General features: G+C 38.1%; 1 protein-coding gene across 1 annotated transcript in view; it reads right to left on the bottom strand.

Moving 5' to 3' along the window:
* Positions 1-330: 330 nt before the first annotated feature.
* Positions 331-20,963, bottom strand: part of LOC128643216 (caM kinase-like vesicle-associated protein) — a 401,315-nt gene continuing 380,682 nt past the window's right edge. The window contains exons 10-11 of the mRNA XM_053696201.1: positions 2,911-2,998; positions 331-2,823 (exon numbers count right to left, since the gene is read on the bottom strand). Coding sequence (XP_053552176.1) covers positions 2,587-2,823; positions 2,911-2,998 — 325 coding nt within the window. The 3' untranslated portion in view covers positions 331-2,586. The remainder of the gene's footprint in view (positions 2,824-2,910; positions 2,999-20,963) is intronic.

Below are 20,963 nucleotides of genomic sequence, written 5' to 3'. Positions count from 1 at the left end.
GTTTAACCCCTTCACTTAAAGGGATATAGGCATGCAGATGACATGCAGAAGGTCACCCACCAACATAATGTCATTATGGGAGATGGTATTTATTATTTTATTTTTAGAGACACATTTTCTGCTAAATTACATTTCTTACACACTTTATATCAAATATGTGTTCATGAAATATGATGGAGATTTCCAAAGGTTTAGTCACCTTCGGAGGAGGAGGATTGTATATTCTTTCAAGATCCCCAAGTATTTGACTACCCATATGCTCAGGATTTTTTCGATTTAAAGGTCCACTACTTTCTTTTAGTTTTCGAATATAAGGTTTCCAAGATTTCTTTGTGTTCTTTTCTAGAACTTTGTGTTCTTCTGACCTTGTTCTACATTGCATATATGGCCTTTTACTAACCTGTATCCTGGATATCTTCTTATACATTATTACAAAAGGTCACAGCACTATATTGCTATTTCCAGGTAGTCTCTAATTGTATGGCCTTTCTTTCAATAATTGGTGTCTACTCATTCCCTTGCCTGGCTCACATTTTGGGGATTTACCATTCAACCTATAATTCCTCCATCAACCTATAATTCCTCCTTCATACTATGGTCTTTTTACTCATTATCATGGTCACTACTAATACAATTCTTTACCCCTCAGTGCCTTTTATTCAAACTTTACTCAGAATTTGTTCTTCTTCTCAGTTCAGCTGTAATCCTTCTTTTAAACGTCCATACATCTGGACCTTTTCTCTTCTTCTTCGAACCCCATAGGAAGAGTTTTATTTTATTATTTCATTTTTTTAACTAGAAAGTATTGTTGTTTCAAGGTCTTTTGTCCTCTGGCATAACATATTTTGTCCTATTTGCCATTATTTGATATTTTATATCCATTTTACCTTATATTGCATCCTCCTACTCTACTAATTTCTTAGAATATTTATATTCCTTCTTACTTCCATAGCCTGATCTGCTTCTATGTCTGACCTACCCTCCTTTGCTTGTGTTTGCCTACCTAATAATTAGTTTCTATATGTTTCATTATTCCAGTATACTATTCTTCCAAGGGCTGGGATTTCCAGAGAATCTGGACCTACTATTCACTCATCATTTTCCTTTCTCACAAGCATGTGGCATATATTCATTCACTTATATATATTCTATACCCAACAGGCTTTTATCTTCTGATTTATTATTCCTTAATAATATGGCTTAATATATCATGGCTTAATATCTCCTCATAAAGAATCAGATCTTTCCTCAAAAATATCTAATCTTGTACCATCACCCATGGTATACATCCTCCTGCAATTTCTTGGTGCTTATTTGGATCATTGATGCTTCTCTTCATCTGGATTTGATATTTCTTCTGTAACTGGGCTAAACTGGGCTAGCTTGTTTACTAATCTTGACGTGCATTGTTAGATTTCATATGATCCAATCATTCTCCATACTACAGAGATTTGGTTTCGCCCCATCTTGCATCATCTCTTCCTTTTAGAACCCTCCATCACGTTAGCTTTCTCCTGATTAACTCCTCATATGTTATATAATCTACTGTTTCGCTTTATTGATTTGCAGATAATCTGGACCTACCATTCACTCTTCACATTCCTTTCTCACAAGCATGTGGCATATATTAATTCTCTTAAATATATGTCTTCTATACCCAACAGGCTTAATATATCATGGCTTAATATCTATATATCTTAATATCTTAATATATATGGCTTAATATATCATGGCTTAATATCTCCTCATAAAGAATCTGATCTTTCCTCCAAAATATCTAATCTTGTACCATCACCCATGGTATAAATCCTCCTCCAATTTCTTGTTGCTTATTTGGATCATTGATCCTTCTTTTCATCTGGATATGGTATTTCTACTGTAACTGGGCTAAACTGGGCTAGGTTGTTTACTACTCTTGATGTGCACTGTTAGATTTCATATGATCCAATCATTCTCTATCCTACAGAGTTTTGTCTGGTTTCTCACCATCTTGCATCATCTCTTCCATTTAGAACCCTCCATCACATTATCTCTCTCCTGATTAACTCTATTTATGTTATATAATCTACTGTTTACCACTATTGAACTTGTCTTCCAAATCTTGGTTTTAGTAATGCTTTAGTTTCCATTACTTCCAAAAAATGTGGTCTCTGCTGTAACTCCTACTTTGTTTTTTTATACTTCAAAGCTTGGATATAACTTACTCTTTTTTTTTATTTTCCCTCAGATTATGGTAAACTACACTTTTTTCTCTTATCCATGATCTGGATTAATCTACTCTCACTAACCTAGTGTCTTCTTGGTTATGGGTCTGATATGTCCATCTCCCATATAGTCTGTCTTCTTGTCTTCACAAGGGTCTTGCTTATTCACAACCCATTGACCTGAGCTTCTAACCCAGGGCCTGACCTTTCCACCAACCCCCACCAGCCAGCAGATGTAAAACTTTACTACGCCCAGGTCAATGAGAATAAAGCTGAAATATTGTGTAGAGATATCAGCACTCAGATGTTCTGCATTCAGGGCACCTTGGTGGTTTTTGACCTGTTATAGGACATCTGTCTGGCAGGTGGGGTAAAGCAGCCACTAAGGCCCTCCAAGTTCTGGTTCTGTTAAGTGTCCTCCACTCTCAGAGGCTATGTGAATTTGGTTGGAGCTTAAGTCCACTTTTTCAGGATTGTGTAGAGAAGGAGAAGGTGAACTGGTTTCCACAGTAACCTCATGCGATACACTCATGGAAGATCTAGGTGTGACAGGGAGGCGCCCAGCACTACCCTCTGGAGCTCTCAAACGTTGCATGAATGTAGTAACTCGAATGGCTTTCTGTAGGGTGAAGGAAAGAAAATGAATCCTTAATCTTTTACACCCACTCTTTATGAATAACTTATTTTTGCTGTTCCTTGTACTCACTCTCCATTTTGCTTTGGCAAAGTTTTTCTCAATCTGAGCACATACACCTTCTTTAAGATTTCTTTCAGATGCTGCATTCCCAGCAATCCTACAAAAAAAAATAAAAACAAACATCATTCACAGCATATGCCAACAAAACTTCTCTGATAATGAATTGTGTCATACTGGCACAGTCTAAAGTATATTACATGGATGCCCAGACCATTATGTGGTTTGGCCTATTTGTTTGTGAACTTTGTCAGTGTGGTCTATTTATGTGTGTAGTGTCAGTACCAGTGGTGATATCAGAACTTAAAAATTGGGGTATGTTAACAAAGATTTTCACATTCAAATTAAAGGTTCAATTATTTAAATTTAAGGTTAATGGTCCAGACATCTTGTGCAATTAAAAAAAATATCACATTTCCAATATACTACCACCAGGCTCAGTTGAGTTGTCTTTAGTGTAGGGGGCTCAGATGTGGAGGTGCTTAATGTTAGTACACCCTGGCTAGTAGGAGATTTCAGAGAGGCAGAAGTCTTAGAGCTACCTATTATATATAGTAAAAGAAGCAAGCTGTTTTATCAAATTTCCTTTATGAGTATGTGTGTATGCATGCATGTATACATGTGTGTATATATATATATATATATATATATATATATATATATATATATATATATATATAAATTGTCAAATAGAAAAAGCACTCACTGGACTGTAGACATTAGTGTTAAATCCAAATTTTATTGTGGCGTTTCGGGACGTTTTGGTCAGAGGAAGGGACGCTGTCAGTCCCAAAACGTCACAAAAAAATTTGGATTTAACACTGATGTCTACAGTCCAGTGAGTGCTTTTTCTATTTGACAATTTATATTCCTTGCTACAGCACCCTGGCAAGTTGTAGTTTGCTGGTGAGAGTGCACATACTACACAACCTGGCTCTCTATATATATATAAATAAATATATGTGTGTGTTTGTGTATACCTGTGTATTCATGTGTTTATAGGTGTAAAAATGTATGATCCTTGAAAAAGCCAAGCAGCTTTTTGGTGAAATGATCGTTGGATTTGAGTGTGTGATGTCACGTTGTGGGCGGAGTCCAACCTTCTGAACTGCAAACCGTACTCATAGACATTGTTTACAAAGTACAATCTGTGTAATCTACGGATGTTCTAGCTGTGGTTGTTCTCTGTAAACCCCTGTGATTTTAAACACATGTTTTAATAAATTGTTTTAACATTCATCTGAGTTCACTTCTATCTGCTCCTGTTGGAGTCTCCCATTGCGTTTATATCCAGAACTTTATGTGAAGCTCTGCAGCATGTGAGTATACAACTTACATGTGAATTAACTCTGTAGTCTCACAGGACTTTACTATTGGCAGCAATAATCTGTTTTATTTGAGGTTAACCCTTGGGGGCCTATCTATCAAGCTCACAAAGACCGCTGCTCCAAAACCTTGTCCGCCTGCTCTGAACAGCGGACAGGCATCGCCGGAATTCAACCCGATCAAGTACGATCGGGATGATTGACACCCCCCTGCTGGCGGCCCATTGGCCACGAGTCTGCAGGGGGCAGCGTTGCACCAGCATCTCTTGTGAGCTGCTGGTGCAATGCTGAATACGGAGAGCGTATTGCTCTCCGCATTCAGCGATGTCTTGCGGACCTTATCCGCACTGTCGAATCAGGTCCGCAAGACATTTGTTAAATAGGCCTCTTGGAGTTCATCTGCAGCATTTGTTTCCACTGAGAAGTAATCCCTGGGATCACATATGCACATTTGGAGTTGGCACTTAATCTCCAATTTACTTTTTTGGACATATCTTTTTTGCACTAAGACAATCAGCTAGATTACAAGTTGTGCGTTATGACTCAAATTGTAGCGTTATGGCCCATAACACATCAATATGCATAACGCAGCCATTACAAGTTTGCAAAAACCTCCATAGCGCAACCAAAATCCCCATTTACGCACAAATCCATAACGCTATCCAAGACCAGTAGTTATTGATATATCGCAACCAAAAACCTTCACTATTCACTTCAAAAATATTATACAAAGTACACTTAGACTCATACAAACACTGTACAATAAATTAATTTTTAATAGAAATTTTAAAAAAATTTTTTTAAAAAAACGAATCAAAGATACGAGATCTCGGTTGTTAGAAAAAAATGCACACAAAACCATTTGACTCACATAGACGTACATGAACATACACTCATTTAGCTAGATCTCCATACAAATATCATCACATACATAATTATCTACATACAAACAATATACAGCAGATTACGCTAACTAAACATTTTTGCAATATGAAATTATCACAATTTAATGAACTATTTCACAGAATGACATGACGTCACTCACTTTGCACTCAACTGGAGCGTTTGAAGCTTTTTTTTGTCTATTTCTCTCCTCCATTGACTTCTATGTGAAATACGTGCTCGTGCACGCAATTGACCTCTTTCCGTAATGCATGCGATAATTTTCTCTTTTTAAACTCGTAATACGGGTGGCCTACGGTTTGCGCTAATTTATAAATTCTTGCGTAGGTCCCACAATGACAAATAGATCACAAAATATACTATTTGGTACTGTAGTTATGTGTTTTACATGTGTGAACATTAGTACAAGGTCAAAATCATTTAGGAAATTACATTACATCAAGTATAAATCACGAACTATTGTATCATGACAAATAGGAAATCATTTTAAAGAATTAACACATATTTAATGGGACATGATTCAGAAAGAGTATGCAATTTTAAACAGTTTTCTAATTTACTTCTATTATATCATTTGATTTGTTCTCTTCATATCCTTTGCTGAACAGCATATCTAGATAGGATCAGTAGCTGCTGGTTGGTGGCTGCACATAGATGCCTTATGTGATTGGCTCACACATGTGCATTGCTATTTCTTCAACAAAGGATATATAAAGAATGAAGTTGTTTAGATCATAGGAGTACATTGTAATGTTGTTTAACATTGTATTCTCTGTCTGAATCATGAAAGAAAAGTTATGGCTTTAGTGTCCCTTTAAGATCAGGATTTAGACATAATATACTATTAGGAATCTCGTCAAATTAAAATATATCATTAGAAAAACAAAATGTATGCTTACCTGATCAATTTCTTTCTTTTCAGATATGGAGAGTTCACAACGTCATTCAATTACTAGTGGGAATATCACTCCTGGCCAGCAGGAGGAGGCAAAGAGCACCACAGCAAAGCTGTTAAATGTCACTTCCCTACCCATAATCCCCAGTCATTTGACCGAAGGGAAATGGAAAAGGAATAACACAAAGGTGTAGTGGTGCCTGAGGTTTAGTCAAAAATAACTGTCTTAATAAAGGGTGGGGTTGTGGACTCTCCATATCCGGAAAGAAAGAAATTTATCAGGTAAGCATAACTTTTGTTTTCTTTCCTAAAATATGAAGAGTCCATGACGTCATTCAATTACTGGTGGGAACCAATACCTAAGCTAGAGGACACAGAATGAACAGGGAGGGAGAACAAGACAGGCAGACCTAAACAGAAGGCCCCACTGTTTGAAGAAACTTTCTCCCAAAAGAGGCCTCAGCCGAGGCAAAAGTATCAAATTTGTAAAATTTGTAAAAAAGTATGCACAGAGGACCAAGTTGCAGCCTTGCAAATATGTTCCACAGAAGCTTCATTTTTGAAAGCCCAAGAAGAGAAGACAGCCCTAGTGGAATGAGCTGTAATTCTCTCAGGAGGCTGCTGTCCAGCAGACTCATAAGCAAAACGAATCATACTTCTCAACCAGAGGGAAAGAGAAGTAGAAGTAGCCTTCTGACCCTTACTCTTTCCTGAGAAACAAACAAACAGGGCAGAAGACTGACGAAAATCCTTAGTCGCCTGTAGGTAGAACTTTAGAGCATGAACAACATCCAAGTTGTGCAACAGACAATCTTAATGAGAAGAAGGATTGGGACAGAGAGAAGGAACAACAATTTCCTGATGAATATTTCTATCCGAAACCACTTTATGAAGAAACCCTAATTTAGTAAGAAGAACCACCTTATCCGCATGAAAGATAAGATAAGGCGAATCACACTGCAAAGCCGAGAGATCCGAAGCTCTCCAAGCAGAAGAGACAGCAATAAGAAACAAAACCTTCCAAGATGCATTGTCCCAAACAGAGCCTGCTGCAAAACTTTAAGAACAAGATAAAGGCTCCAAGGAGGAGCGACAGGTTTAAACACAGGCCTGATTCTGACTAGGGCCTGACAAAAAGATTGAACATCTGGCACATCCGCCCGACGCTTGTGTAACAAAATAGATAATAATGCAGAAATCTGACCTTTCAGAGAACTGACTGACAACCCTTTCTCCAGACCTTCCTGGAGAAACACAAAATTCTAGAAATCCTGACCCTACTCCAAGAGTAGCCCCTAGATTCACACCAATAAAGGTATTTACGCCATACCTTATGGTAAATTTTTCGAGTAACAGGCTTGCGAGCCTGGATCATGGTCTCAATGATCCATGCTTAGAAAGAATTAAGCATTCAATCTCCAAGCAGTCAGCTTCAGAGAAACAAGATTTGGATGAAGGAATGGACCCTGAGTTAGAAGGTCCTTCCTCAGAGGAAACCTGTAAGGCAGCCGAGATGACATATTCACTAGGTCTGCATACCAGATCCTGTAAGGCCATGCAGAAGCTATTAGAATTACCGATGCTCTCTCTTGTTTGATACACGCAATAACTCATGGAAAGAGCGCAAATGGAGGAAACAGGTATGCTAGACCGAAATCCCAAGGAACCGCCAGAGCATCTATCAGAGCGGCCTGAGGATCTCTTGACCTTGAACCATACCCTGGAAGCTTGGCATTCTGCTAAGACGCCATCAGATCCAACTTCGGCACCCCCATTTGAGGGTTAACCTGGAGAACACCTCCGGATGGAGAACCCACTTCCCGGGATGAAATGTCTGTTCCGCTTCCCAGTTGTCCACTCCAGGAATGTGGATGGCATATAGACAACAATTGTGAGCTTCTGCCCACTGAATAATCCATGCCACCTCATTCATGGCTAAGGAACTCTGAGTTCCTCCCTGCTGGTTGATGTAAGCCACAGAGGTGATGTTGTCCGACTGAAACCTGATAAACTGGGATAAGGATCATTGAGGCCAAGCCATCAGAGCATTGTAAATCGCTCTCAACTCCAAGATGTTTATGGGGAGAGCAGAGTCCCAAATGGACCCAAATGAGGTAGCAAGAGCAGTGTATCTTCAAGGACAGATGCTGGGAACCTATACCATAAAATTGCAGAGTGTGGATTCTAAACTAGAGGCTATAACCGCTAAGCTCTCCTCACTAGTTGCAGAGAAGGATACTGCTCCTGTTGTTACACCGCCAGTCTCTGCTGCTAGTGTTGCAACTTCCTCCCCTGCTTCTGGAATTATACCCCCGGATACCATTGCCTGACAAATATGAAGGTACTACTGATTGTAGGGGTTTTCTTAACCAGTGCAGGCTGCACTTTCGCAATGATCCTCACACTTTCCAGTCTCATCAGTCAAATGTCACCTTTATAATTTCCTTATTGAAAGACAAGGCCCTGGCCTGTGTCTCGCCCCTTTTGGAACAGAGTGCTCAACTCCTGAACAATGCTGATGCTTTCATTTCTGCATTGTATTCTGTGTTTGGGACTTCTGGCCGTGTTTCTGCTGCAAAATAATCTCTCCTGGATCTCCGCCAGAGCAATAGAACTGTGGCACAATATGCCATCAAGTTTCCCTTCTTGGCACTTGAGACCAGTTGGGATGGCAGTGCTCTCAAGGTGGCCTTTAGGAGAGGTTTGCCTGAACGCATCATGGATGAACTTACTTATCGTGGTGTTCCTTCTTTCTTGGATGACTTTATAACACTTTGTATCAGTCTAGATGTGCCCTTCCAGGAGAGACAAGCTGAGAGAGACAGAATTCATAGAATCCTTCCCTCTCGTCCTCTTACTCGTCCAGTCTCTAGACTATCCTCTTCCCCCTCAGCACCTCCAGTAAACTCTGTAGAGGAACCCATGGATCTCTCCTCCCTCAAGTCCTCTGAATCTGAAAGACAGAGAAGGAGATTGAGACTGTGTTTCTATTGTGGTTCTAGTTCACACCAGTTTATGAATTGTGATATTCTGCCAGGAAAAGCCAATGCTTAGAGGATAATATCACTACTAAACCCCCTCACTCCTCAGGGATCCTAGTACCTGTTACCCTGACCTTCCTTCAGTATTCTGTCCACGCTCTAACCTTTATTGATTCAGAGGCAGCTGGAAATTTTCTTGATCACCATTTTATGATTCAGGCAGGCTTACCTCTTTTGCACAAAAATCAATGTCTCAAGATGACACTCCCCTTGGATCAGGTTTAATCCATTTTAAATCTGCACCCCTAACCCTGACTGTGTCCTTCATACCAAACAGTTGCAGTTCGATGTCATTCATTCTCCACCACAACCTGTCATCCTTGATCTTCCTTGGCTTCGTATACACAATCCACAGTTTGACTGGGCTGAGGGACAGTTGGCCTCCTGGGGTACATCCTGCTTCCACTCCTGCCTTGCTAATAGACATGTGCGATTCGTTTCGGATTTATTCGGAAATTCGGAAAATTCTGTAAATTCGGAGATTCGGATCGATTCGGATTTCCGAATTAAAATACTTCCGAATCTACCGAATGAATCCGAAATAGCTGCCGTATCTCCGAATAAATCCGAATTAGCTCGGTAAAATTCGGCATTTCCCCATAGGAAACAATGGGAGTTTCGGCTGAAAATAAACCTAACACCGCAGCCCCATTGTTTCCTATGGGGAAACACTAAGTCTGCACCTAACACCCTAACATGTACCCCGAGTCTCTAAACACCCCTAATCTGACACTTATTAACCCCTAATCTGCCGCCCCCGCTATCGCTGACACCTGCATTATTTTATTAACCCCTAATCTGCCGACCGAATATCGCTGCCGCCTACATTATAGCTATTAACCCCTAATCTGCTGTCCCTAACACCGCCGACCCCTACATAATAGTTATTAACCCCTAATCTGCCCCCCCCAACGTCGCCGCAATCTAACTACAAGTATTAACCCCTAATCTGCCGACCCGATATCGCCGCCGCCTACATTATAGCTATTAACCCCTAATCTGCTGTCCCTAACACCGCCGACCCCTACATTATAGTTATTAACCCCTAATCTGCCCCCCCAACGTCGCCGCAATCTAACTACAAGTATTAACCCCTAATCTGCCGACCCGATATCGCCGCCGCCTACATTATAGCTATTAACCCCTAATCTGCTGTCCCTAACACCGCCGACCCCTACATTATAGTTATTAACCCCTAATCTGCCGTCCGCAAATCGCCGCCACTATAATAAATGTATTAACCCCTAAACCGCCGCACTCCCGCCTCGCAAACACTATAATACATTTTATTAACCCCTAATCTGCTCTCCCTAACATAGCCGCCACCTACCTACAATTATTAACCCCTAATCTCCTGCCCACAACGTCGCCGCTACTATAATAAGGTTATTAACCCCTAAACCTAAGTCTAACACTAACACCCCCTAACTTAAATATAATTTAAATAAAACGAAATAAATTTACTATAGTTAAATAAATTAATCCTATTTAAAACTAAATACTTACCTGTAAAATAAACCCTAATATAGCTACAATATAACTAATAGTTACATTGTAGCTATTTTAGCATTTATATTTATTTTACACGTAACTTTGTATTTATTTTAACTAGGTACAATAGCTATTAAATAGTTAATAACTATTTAATAACGACCTAGCTAAAATAAATACAAATTTACCTGTAAAATAAATCCTAACCTAAGTTACAATTACACCTAACACTACACTATAATTAAATAAATGAATCCTATTTAAAACTAAATACTTACCTGTAAAATAAACCCTAATATAGCTGCAATATAACTAATAGTTACATTGTAGCTATTTTAGCATTTATATTTATTTTACAGGCAACTTTGTATTTATTTTAACTAGGTACAATAGCTATTAAATAGTTATTGACTAATTAATAGCTACCTAGTTAAAATAATTACAAAATTACCTGTAAAATAAATCCTAACCTAAGTTACAATTAAACCTAACACTACACTATCATTAAATAAATTAACTACAAGTACCTACAATTATCTACAATTAAATAAACTAAAGTACAAAAAAAAACTAAATTACAAAAAAAACAAACACTAAATTACAAAAAATAAAAAAATATTACAAGAATTTTAAACTAATTACACCTAATCTAAGCCCCCTTATAAAATAACAAAGCCCCCCAAAATAAAAAAAAATGCCCTACCCTATACTAAATTACAAAAGTTAACAGCTCTATTACCTTACCAACCCTTAAAAGGGCCTTTTGCGGGGCATGCCCCAAAGAAAACAGCTCTTTTGCCTGTAAAAAAACCCACAATACCCCCCCACATTACAACCCACCACCCACATACCCCTACTCTAACCCAAACCCCCCTTAAATAAACCCCCCTGAAGATCTCCCTACCTTGAGTCGTGTTCACCCAGCCGGGCCGAAGTCTTCATCCGATGGGGCAGAAGAGTACATCCAGACCGGCAGAAGTCTTCATCCAAGCGGGGCAAGAAGAGGTCTTCCATCTATCATACAAGTACCAAAATACAAACAAACACTAAATTACCAAAAATAATAAAATATTACAATAATTTTAAACTAATTACACCTAATCTAAGCCCCCTACTAGCTATTAATATAGCTACAATATAACTAATAGTTACATTGTAGCTATTTTAGGATTTATATTTATTTTACAGGCAACTTTGCATTTATTTTAACTAGGTACAATAGTTATTAAATAGTTAATAACTATTTAATAACTACCTAGCTAAAATAAATACAAATTTACCTGTAAAATAAATCATAACCTAAGTTACAATTACACCTAACACTACACTATCATTAAATTAATTAAATAAATGAATCCTATATAAAACTAAAGACTAACCTGTAAAATAAACCCTAATATAGCTGCAATATAACTAATAGTTACATTGTAGCTATTTTAGCATTTATATTTATTTTACAGGCAACTTTGTATTTATTTTAACTAGGTACAATAGCTATTAAATAGTTATTGACTAATTAATAGCTACCTAGTTAAAATAATTACAAAATTACCTGTAAAATAAATCCTAACCTAAGTTACAATTAAACCTAACACTACACTATCATTAAATAAATTAACTACAAGTACCTACAATTAAATACAATTAAATAAACTAAACTAAAGTACAAAAAAACCCCCACTGAATTACAAAAAATAAAAAAGTATTACAAGAATTTTAAACTAATTACACCTAATCTAAGCCCCCTAATAAAATAACAAAGCCTCCCAAAATAAAAAATGCCCTACCCTATACTAAATTACAAAAGTTAACAGCTCTATTACCTTACCAGCCCTTAAAAGGGCCTTTTGCAGGGCATGCCCCAAAGAAAACAGCTCTTTTTCCTGTAAAAAAAACCACAATACCCCCCCCCCCACTTTACAACCCACCACCCACATACCCCTACTCTAACCCAAACCCCCCTTAAATAAACCTAACACTACCCCCCTGAAGATCTCCCTACCTTGAGTTGTGTTCACCCAGCCGGGCCGAAGTCTTCATCCGATGGGGCAGAAGAGGACATCCAGACCGGCAGAAGTCTTCATCCAAGCGGGGCAAGAAGATGTCTTCCATCCATCAGAAAAGTACCAAAAAACAAACAAACACTAAATTACCAAAAATAATAAAATATTACAATAATTTTAAACTAATTACACCTAATCTAAGCCCCCTACTAGCTATTAATATAGCTACAACTAATGGTTACATTGTAGCTATTTTAGGATTTATATTTATTTTACAGGCAACTTTGTATTTATTTTAACTAGGTACAATAGTTATTAAATAGTTAATAACTATTTAATAACTACCTAGCTAAAATAAATAAAAATTTACCTGTAAAATAAATCCTAACCTAAGTTACAATTACACCTAACACTACACTATCATTAAATTAATTAAATAAATGAATCCTATTTAAAACTAAATACTTACCTGTAAAATAAACCCTAATATAGCTACAATATAACTAATAGTTACATTGTAGCTATTTTAGGATTTATATTTATTTTACAGGCAACTTTGTATTTATTTTAACTAGGTACAATAGCTATTAAATAGATATGTACTGTTTAATAGCTACCTAGTTAAAATAATTACAAAATTACCTGTAAAATAAATCCTAACCTAAGTTACAATTAAACATAACACTACACTGCATGAAATACATTAAATAAATTAACTACAAGTACCTACAATTAAATACAATGAAATAAACTAAACTAAAGTACACAAAAACAAACACTAAATTACAAAAAATAAAAAAATTACAAGAATTTTAAACTAATTACACCTAATCTAAGCCCCCTAATAAAATAACAAATCCCCCCAAAATAAAAAAATGCCCTACCCTATACTAAATTACAAAAGTTAACAGCTCTATTACCTTACCAGCCCTTAAAAGGGCCTTTCGCGGGGGCATGCCCCAAAGAAAACAGCTCTTTTGCCTGTAAAAAAAAACACAATACCCCCCCCACATTACAACCCACCACCCACATACCCCTACTCTAACCCAAACCCCCCTTAAATAAACCTAACACTACCCCCCTGAAGATCTCCCTACCGTGTCTTCACCCAGCGGGCCGAAGTCTTCATCCGATGGGGCAGAAGAGGACATCCAGACCGGCAGAAGTCTTCATCCAAGCGGGGCAAGAAGAGGTCTTCCATCCATCAGAAGTCTTGATCCAGGCGGCATCTTCTCTGTTCATCCATCCGGAGCGGAGCAGCAGCATCCTGAAGAGACATCCGACGCAGAGCATCCTCTTCTTTCTTGATCCGACGACTCAATGACTGTACCTTTAAGTGACGTCATCCAAGATGGCGTCCCTTGAATTCCGATTGGCTGATAGGATTCTATCAGCCAATCGGAATTAAGGTAGGAATATTCTGATTGGCTGATGGAATCAGCCAATCAGATTCAAGTTCAATCTGATTGGCTGATCCAATCAGCCAATCAGATTGACTTCACATTCTATTGGCTGTTCCGATCAGCCAATAGAATGCGAGGTCAATCTGATTGGCTGATTGGATCAGCCAATCGGATTGAACTTGAATCTGATTGGCTGATTGAATCAGCCAATCAGATTTTTCCTACCTTAATTCCGATTGGCTGATAGAATCCTATCAGCCAATCGGAATTCAAGGGACGCCATCTTGGATGACGTCACTTAAAGGTACAGTCATTGAGTCGTCGGATCAAGAAAGAAGAGGATGCTCTGCGTCGGATGTCTCTTCAGGATGCTGCCGCTCCGCTCCGGATGGATGAACAGAGAAGATGCCGCCTGGATCAAGACTTCTGATGGATGGAAGACCTCTTCTTGCCCCGCTTGGATGAAGACTTCTGCCGGTCTGGATGTCCTCTTCTGCCCCATCGGATGAAGACTTCGGCCCGCTGGGTGAAGACACGGTAGGGAGATCTTCAGGGGGGTAGTGTTAGGTTTATTTAAGGGGGGTTTGGGTTAGAGTAGGGGTATGTGGGTGGTGGGTTGTAATGTGGGGGGGGTATTGTGTTTTTTTTTACAGGCAAAAGAGCTGTTTTCTTTGGGGCATGCCCCCGCAAAAGGCCCTTTTAAGGGCTGGTAAGGTAATAGAGCTGTTAACTTTTGTAATTTAGTATAGGGTAGGGCATTTTTTTTATTTTGGGGGGCTTTGTTATTTTATTAGGGGGCTTAGATTAGGTGTAATTAGTTTAAAATTCTTGTAATATTTTTTTATTTTTTGTAATTTAGTGTTTGTTTTTTTGTACTTTAGTTTAGTTTATTTCATTGTATTTAATTGTAGGTACTTGTAGTTAATTTATTTAATTTATTTCATGATAGTGTAGTGTTAGGTTTAATTGTAACTTAGGTTAGGATTTATTTTACAGGTAATTTTGTAATTATTTTAACTAGGTAGCTATTAAACAGTAAATATCTATTTAATAGCTATTTTACCTAGTTAAAATAAATACAAAGTTGCCTGTAAAATAAATATAAATGCTAAAATAGCTACAATGTAAATATTAGTTATATTGTAGCTATATTAGGGTTTATTTTACAGGTAAGTATTTAGTTTTAAATAGGATTCATTTATTTAATTAATTTAATGATAGTGTAGTGTTAGGTGTAATTGTAACTTAGGTTAGGATTTATTTTACAGGTAAATTTGTATTTATTTTAGCTAGGTAGTTATTAAATAGTTATTAAATATTTAATAACTATTGTACCTAGTTAAAATAAATACAAAGTTGCCTGTAAAATAAATATAAATCCTAAAATAGCTACAATGTAACTATTAGTTATATTGTAGCTATATTAATAGCTAGTAGGGGGCTTAGATTAGGTGTAATTAGTTTAAAATTATTGTAATATTTTATTATTTTTGGTAATTTAGTGTTTGTTTGTTTTTTGGTACTTTTCTGATGGATGGAAGACCTCTTCTTGCCCCGCTTGGATGAAGACTTCTGCCGGTCTGGATGTCCTCTTCTGCCCCATCGGATGAAGACTTCGGCCCGGCTGGGTGAACACGACTCAAGGTAGGGAGATCTTCAGGGGGGTAGTGTTAGGTTTATTTAAGGGGGTTTTGGGTTTGAGTAGGGGTATGTGGGTGGTGGGTTGTAATGTGGGGGGGGGGTATTGTGTTTTTTTTTTACAGGCAAAAGAGCTGTTTTCTTTGGGACATGCCCCCGCAAAAGGCCCTTTTAAGGGCTGGTAAGGTAATAGAGCTGTTAACTTTTGTAATTTAGTATAGGGTAGGGCTTTTTTTTTTATTTTGGGGGGCTTTGTTATTTTATTACCGGGCTTAGATTAGGTGTAATTAGTTTAAAATTCTTGTAATATTTTTTTATTTTTTGTAATTTAGTGGGGGGTTTTTTGTACTTTAGTTTAGTTTATTTAATTGTATTTAACTGTAGGTACTTGTAGTTAATTTATTTAATGATAGTGTAGTGTTAGGTTTAATTGTAACTTAGGTTAGGATTTATTTTACAGGTAATTTTGTAATTATTTTAACTAGGTAGCTATTAAATAGTTAATATCTATTTAATAGCTATTGAACCTAGTTAAAATAAATACAAAGTTGCCTGTAAAATAAATATAAATGCTAAAATAGCTACAATGTAACTATTAGTTATATTGCAGCTATATTAGGGTTTATTTTACAGGTAAGTCTTTAGTTTTATATAGGATTCGTTTATTTAATTAATTTAATGATAGTGTAGTGTTAGGTGTAATTGTAACTTAGGTTATGATTTATTTTACAGGTAAATTTGTATTTATTTTAGCTAGGTAGTTATTAAATAGTTATTAACTATTTGATAAGTATTGTACCTAGTTAAAATAAATACAAAGTTGCCTGTAAAATAAATATAAATCCTAAAATAGCTACAATGTAACTATTAGTTATATTGTAGCTATATTAATAGCTAGTAGGGGGCTTAGATTAGGTGTAATTAGTTTAAAATTATTGTAATATTTTATTATTTTTGGTAATTTAGTGTTTGTTTGTATTTTGGTACTTGTATGATGGATGGAAGACCTCTTCTTGCCCCGCTTGGATGAAGACTTCTGCCGGTCTGGATGTACTCTTCTGCCCCATCGGATGAAGACTTCGGCCCGGCTGGGTGAACACGACTCAAGGTAGGGAGATCTTCAGGGGGGTAGTGTTAGGTTTATTTAAGGGGGGTTTGGGTTAGAGTAGGGGTATGTGGGTGGTGGGTTGTAATGTGGGGGGGTATTGTGTTTTTTTTTACAGGCAAAAGAGCTGTTTTCTTTGGGGCATGCCCCGCAAAAGGCCCTTTTAAGGGTTGGTAAGGTAATAGAGCTGTTAACTTTTGTAATTTAGTATAGGGTAGGGCATTTTTTTTTATTTTGGGGGGCTTTGTTATTTTATTAGGGGGCTTAGATTAGGTGTAATTAGTTTAAAATTCTTGTAATATTTTTTTATTTTTTGTAATTTAGTGTTTGTTTTTTTGTAATTTAGTGGGTGTTTTTTTGTACTTTAGTTTATTTAATTGTAGATAATTGTAGGTACTTGTAGTTAGTTTATTTAATGATAGTGTAGTGTTAGGTTTAATTGTAACTTAGGTTAGGATTTATTTTACAGGTAATTTTGTAATTATTTTAACTAGGTAGCTATTAATTAGTCAATAACTATTTAATAGCTATTGTACCTAGTTAAAATAAATACAAAGTTGCCTGTAAAATAAATATAAATGCTAAAATAGCTACAATGTAACTATTAGTTATAGTGTAGCTATATTAGGGTTTATTTTACAGGTAAGTATTTAGTTTTAAATAGGATTCATTTATTTAATTATAGTGTAGTGTTAGGTGTAATTGTAACTTAGGTTAGGATTTATTTTACAGGTAAATTTGTATTTATTTTAGCTAGGTAGTTATTAAATAGTTATTAACTATTTAATAACTATTGTACCTAGTTAAAATAAATACAAAGTTGCCTGTAAAATAAATATAAATGCTAAAATAGCTACAATGTAACTATTAGTTATAGTGTAGCTATATTAGGGTTTATTTTACAGGTAAGTATTTAGTTTTAAATAGGATTCATTTATTTAACTATAGTAAATTTATTTAGTTTTATTTAAATTATATTTAAGTTAGGGGGTGTTAGTGTTAGGGTTAGACTTAGGTTTAGGGGTTAATAACCTTATTACAGCGGCGACGTTGGGGGCGGGAGATTAGGGGTTAATAATTGTAGGTAGGTGGCGGCGATGTTAGGGAGGGCAGATTAGGGGTTAATAAAATGTATTATAGTGTTTGCGAGGCAGGAGTGCGGCGGTTTAGGGGTTAATACATTTATTATAGTGGCAGCGATTTGCGGTCGGCAGATTAGGGGTTAATACTTGTAGTTAGATTGTGGCGACGTTGGGGGGGGCAGATTAGGGGTTAATAACTATAATGTAGGGGTTGGCGGTGTTAGGGACAGCAGATTAGGGGTTAATAGCTATAATGTAGGTGGCGGCGATATCGGGTCGGCAGATTAGGGGTTAATACTTGTAGTTAGATTGCGGCGACGTTGGGGGGGGCAGATTAGGGGTTAATAACTATAATGTAGGGGTCGGCGGTGTTAGGGACAGCAGATTAGGGGTTAATAGCTATAATGTAGGCGGCGGCGATATCGGGTCGGCAGATTAGGGGTTAATACTTGTAGTTAGATTGCAGCGACGTTGGGGGGGGCAGATTAGGGGTTAATAACTATAATGTTGGGGTCGGCAGTGTTAGGGACAGCAGATTAGGGGTTAATAGCTATAATGTAGGCGGCGGCGATATTGGGTCGGCAGATTAGGGGTTAATACTTGTAGTTAGATTGCGGCGACGTTGGGGGGGCCGATTAGGGGTTAATAACTATAATGTAGGGGTCGGCGGTGTTAGGGACAGCAGATTAGGGGTTAATAGCTATAATGTAGGCGGCGATATCGGGTCGGCAGATTAGGGGTTAATACTTGTAGTTAGATTGCGGCGACATTGGGGGGGCAGATTAGGGGTTAATAACTATAATGTAGGGGTCGGCGATGTTAGGGACAGCAGATTAGGGGTTAATAGCTATAATGTAGGCGGCGATATCGGGTCGGCAGATTAGGGGTTAATACTTGTAGTTAGATTGCGGCGACGTTGGGGGGGCAGATTAGGGGTTAATAACTATAATGTAGGGGTCGGCGATGTTAGGGACAGCAGATTAGGGGTTAATAGTTATAATGTAGGTTTCGGCGATATCCGATCGGCAGATTAGGGGTTAAATAATGTTATTATAGGATTCGCGATGTGGGGGGGCCTCGGTTTAGTGGTTCATAGGTAGTTTATGGGTGTTAGTGACTTAGTGTACTAAAACATACCGAATTTCGGAAACCGAATAGAACCGAATTCAGCCGAATCCGAATAAATCCAAAATGAATTTATTCGGATCCGAATAAATCCGAAACGAATTTATTCAAATTTTGCCGAATCCGATTCGATCCGAACCGAAATTCGAAAAGTCCGAATCGATCCGAACCGAAAACTAACCGAATTTTTTAGCCGTGCACATGTCTACTTGCTAAGGTTACTCCTCTGCTCTGCATCCCCATAGCCAGTCTACTGACCCCTCCAAGCCATCCCTCAGTATATGTAGATTTCTCTGATGTGTTTGAAAGGAAAGCAGCTGATGTGCTGCCAACCCACCTTCCTGACCTGATGACTGCAAAATTGACCTCTTTCCTGGAGCCCCACTCCCTAAAGTGAGGACTTATCCACTCTCCAAAGCTGAAACCAAGTCCATGGAGGACTATATTTAAGAAAACCTAGCTAAAGGTTTTATTAGCCCTTCCTCCTCTCCTGCAGAAGCTGGCTTCTTTTTCGTCAGTAAGAAGGATGGTGGGCTCAGACCCTGTATTGACTACAGAGCCTTAAACAACATCACTATCAAGAATCGCTATCCCATTCCTTTGATCACTGAACTTTATGATTCACTTCGGAATGCCTGCTACTTCATCAAGCTGGACCTACGTGGGGCGTACAATCTAAATTTCGTATCTTCCCAGGGCATGAATGGAAGACCGCCTTCAACACAAGATCAGGGCATTACGAATACCTCATAATGCTCTTTGGGCTGTGTAATGCCCCCACAGTCTTTCAAGCATTTGTCAATGATGTCTTCCGTGACCTCCTCAATCACACTGTCATCGTCTACCTGTATGATATTCTTATTTTCTCTTCCACCCTTGAGGAGCATCATGAACACATGAGACAGGTACTTCTCCGCCTCAGAGACAATTGTCTGGTAGCCAAACTGGAGAAATGTGAGTTTGAGCAAGTCCAGATCCAGTTCCTTGGCTATGTTATCTCGAAGGAGGGTTTTGTCATGGATCCTTTTAAGCTCACAGCAGTGGAATGGCCTAAACCAACTTCATTAAAGGAACTACAGAGATTCTTGGGGTTCTCCAATTATTACTGCAAGTTTATAAAGAACTTTTCCCAGATAGTTGCTCTACTCACTGCGTTGACTAAACAGAACAGAGACTGCAAAAATTGGCCTCCTGAAGCCATGAATGCCTTCTCTCTTCTGAAAAAGGCCTTTTGTTTTGCTCCTGTACTCCACCATCCTGATCCTGACCTGCAGTTCACTTTAGAGGTTGACGCCTCCGAGATTGGAGCTGGAGCAGTCTTAACTCTAAGGGATCCTTCAACTTCCAAGTTACACCCTGTAGCTTTTTTCTCTAAACGCTTTACTCCTGCAGAGAGGAATTACGATGTGGGTAATCGTGAACTCTTAGCCATTAAGATGACTCTGACTGAATGGCATCATTGGCTAGAAGGTACCGCCAATCCCATTCAGATTCTTACTGACCACAAGAATCTGACGTACCTAGAGACTGCTCATTGACTCAATCCTTGACGGGCCAGGTGGGCCTTGTTCTTTTTCCGTTTTAACTTTGTGGTCTCTTATCTTCCTGGGACCAAAAATAAAAAAGCTGACACCCTTTCCCGTCAGTTTCCTCAGTCTAGTGATGCCTCTGAAGCTCCTATTGAACATATCAAACCACCCTCCTGTGTGGTTGCTCAACTTAACATATCTCTTATGTAAAGACTGCAACGTGCCCTGCAATGTGCCCAGTCTAGAAAGTCTTCTATGTACCTCTGAACCTACGTACCCCTGTGCTATCCTGGGCTCATGATAGTAAACTGTCAGGACATCCAGGTTTGACAAGAACTTTTAAGCTTCTTTCCCAACATGTATGGTGGCCTACCATGAAGTCTGATGCTCAGGATTATGTGAAAGCCTGCACAACTTGTGCTGACAATAAGACTCCCCGATCCTTACCTCCTGGCTTGCTCCAACCATTGTCCATTCCCAAACAACTGTGGACACACATAACAATGGATTTCATTGTGGATCTCC

The sequence above is a fragment of the Bombina bombina genome, chromosome 12 (genome assembly GCF_027579735.1).
Source record: "Bombina bombina isolate aBomBom1 chromosome 12, aBomBom1.pri, whole genome shotgun sequence".
In the NCBI taxonomy this organism is placed as follows: Eukaryota; Metazoa; Chordata; class Amphibia; order Anura; family Bombinatoridae; genus Bombina; species Bombina bombina.
This window is presented reverse-complemented; position numbering and strand designations above follow the sequence as displayed.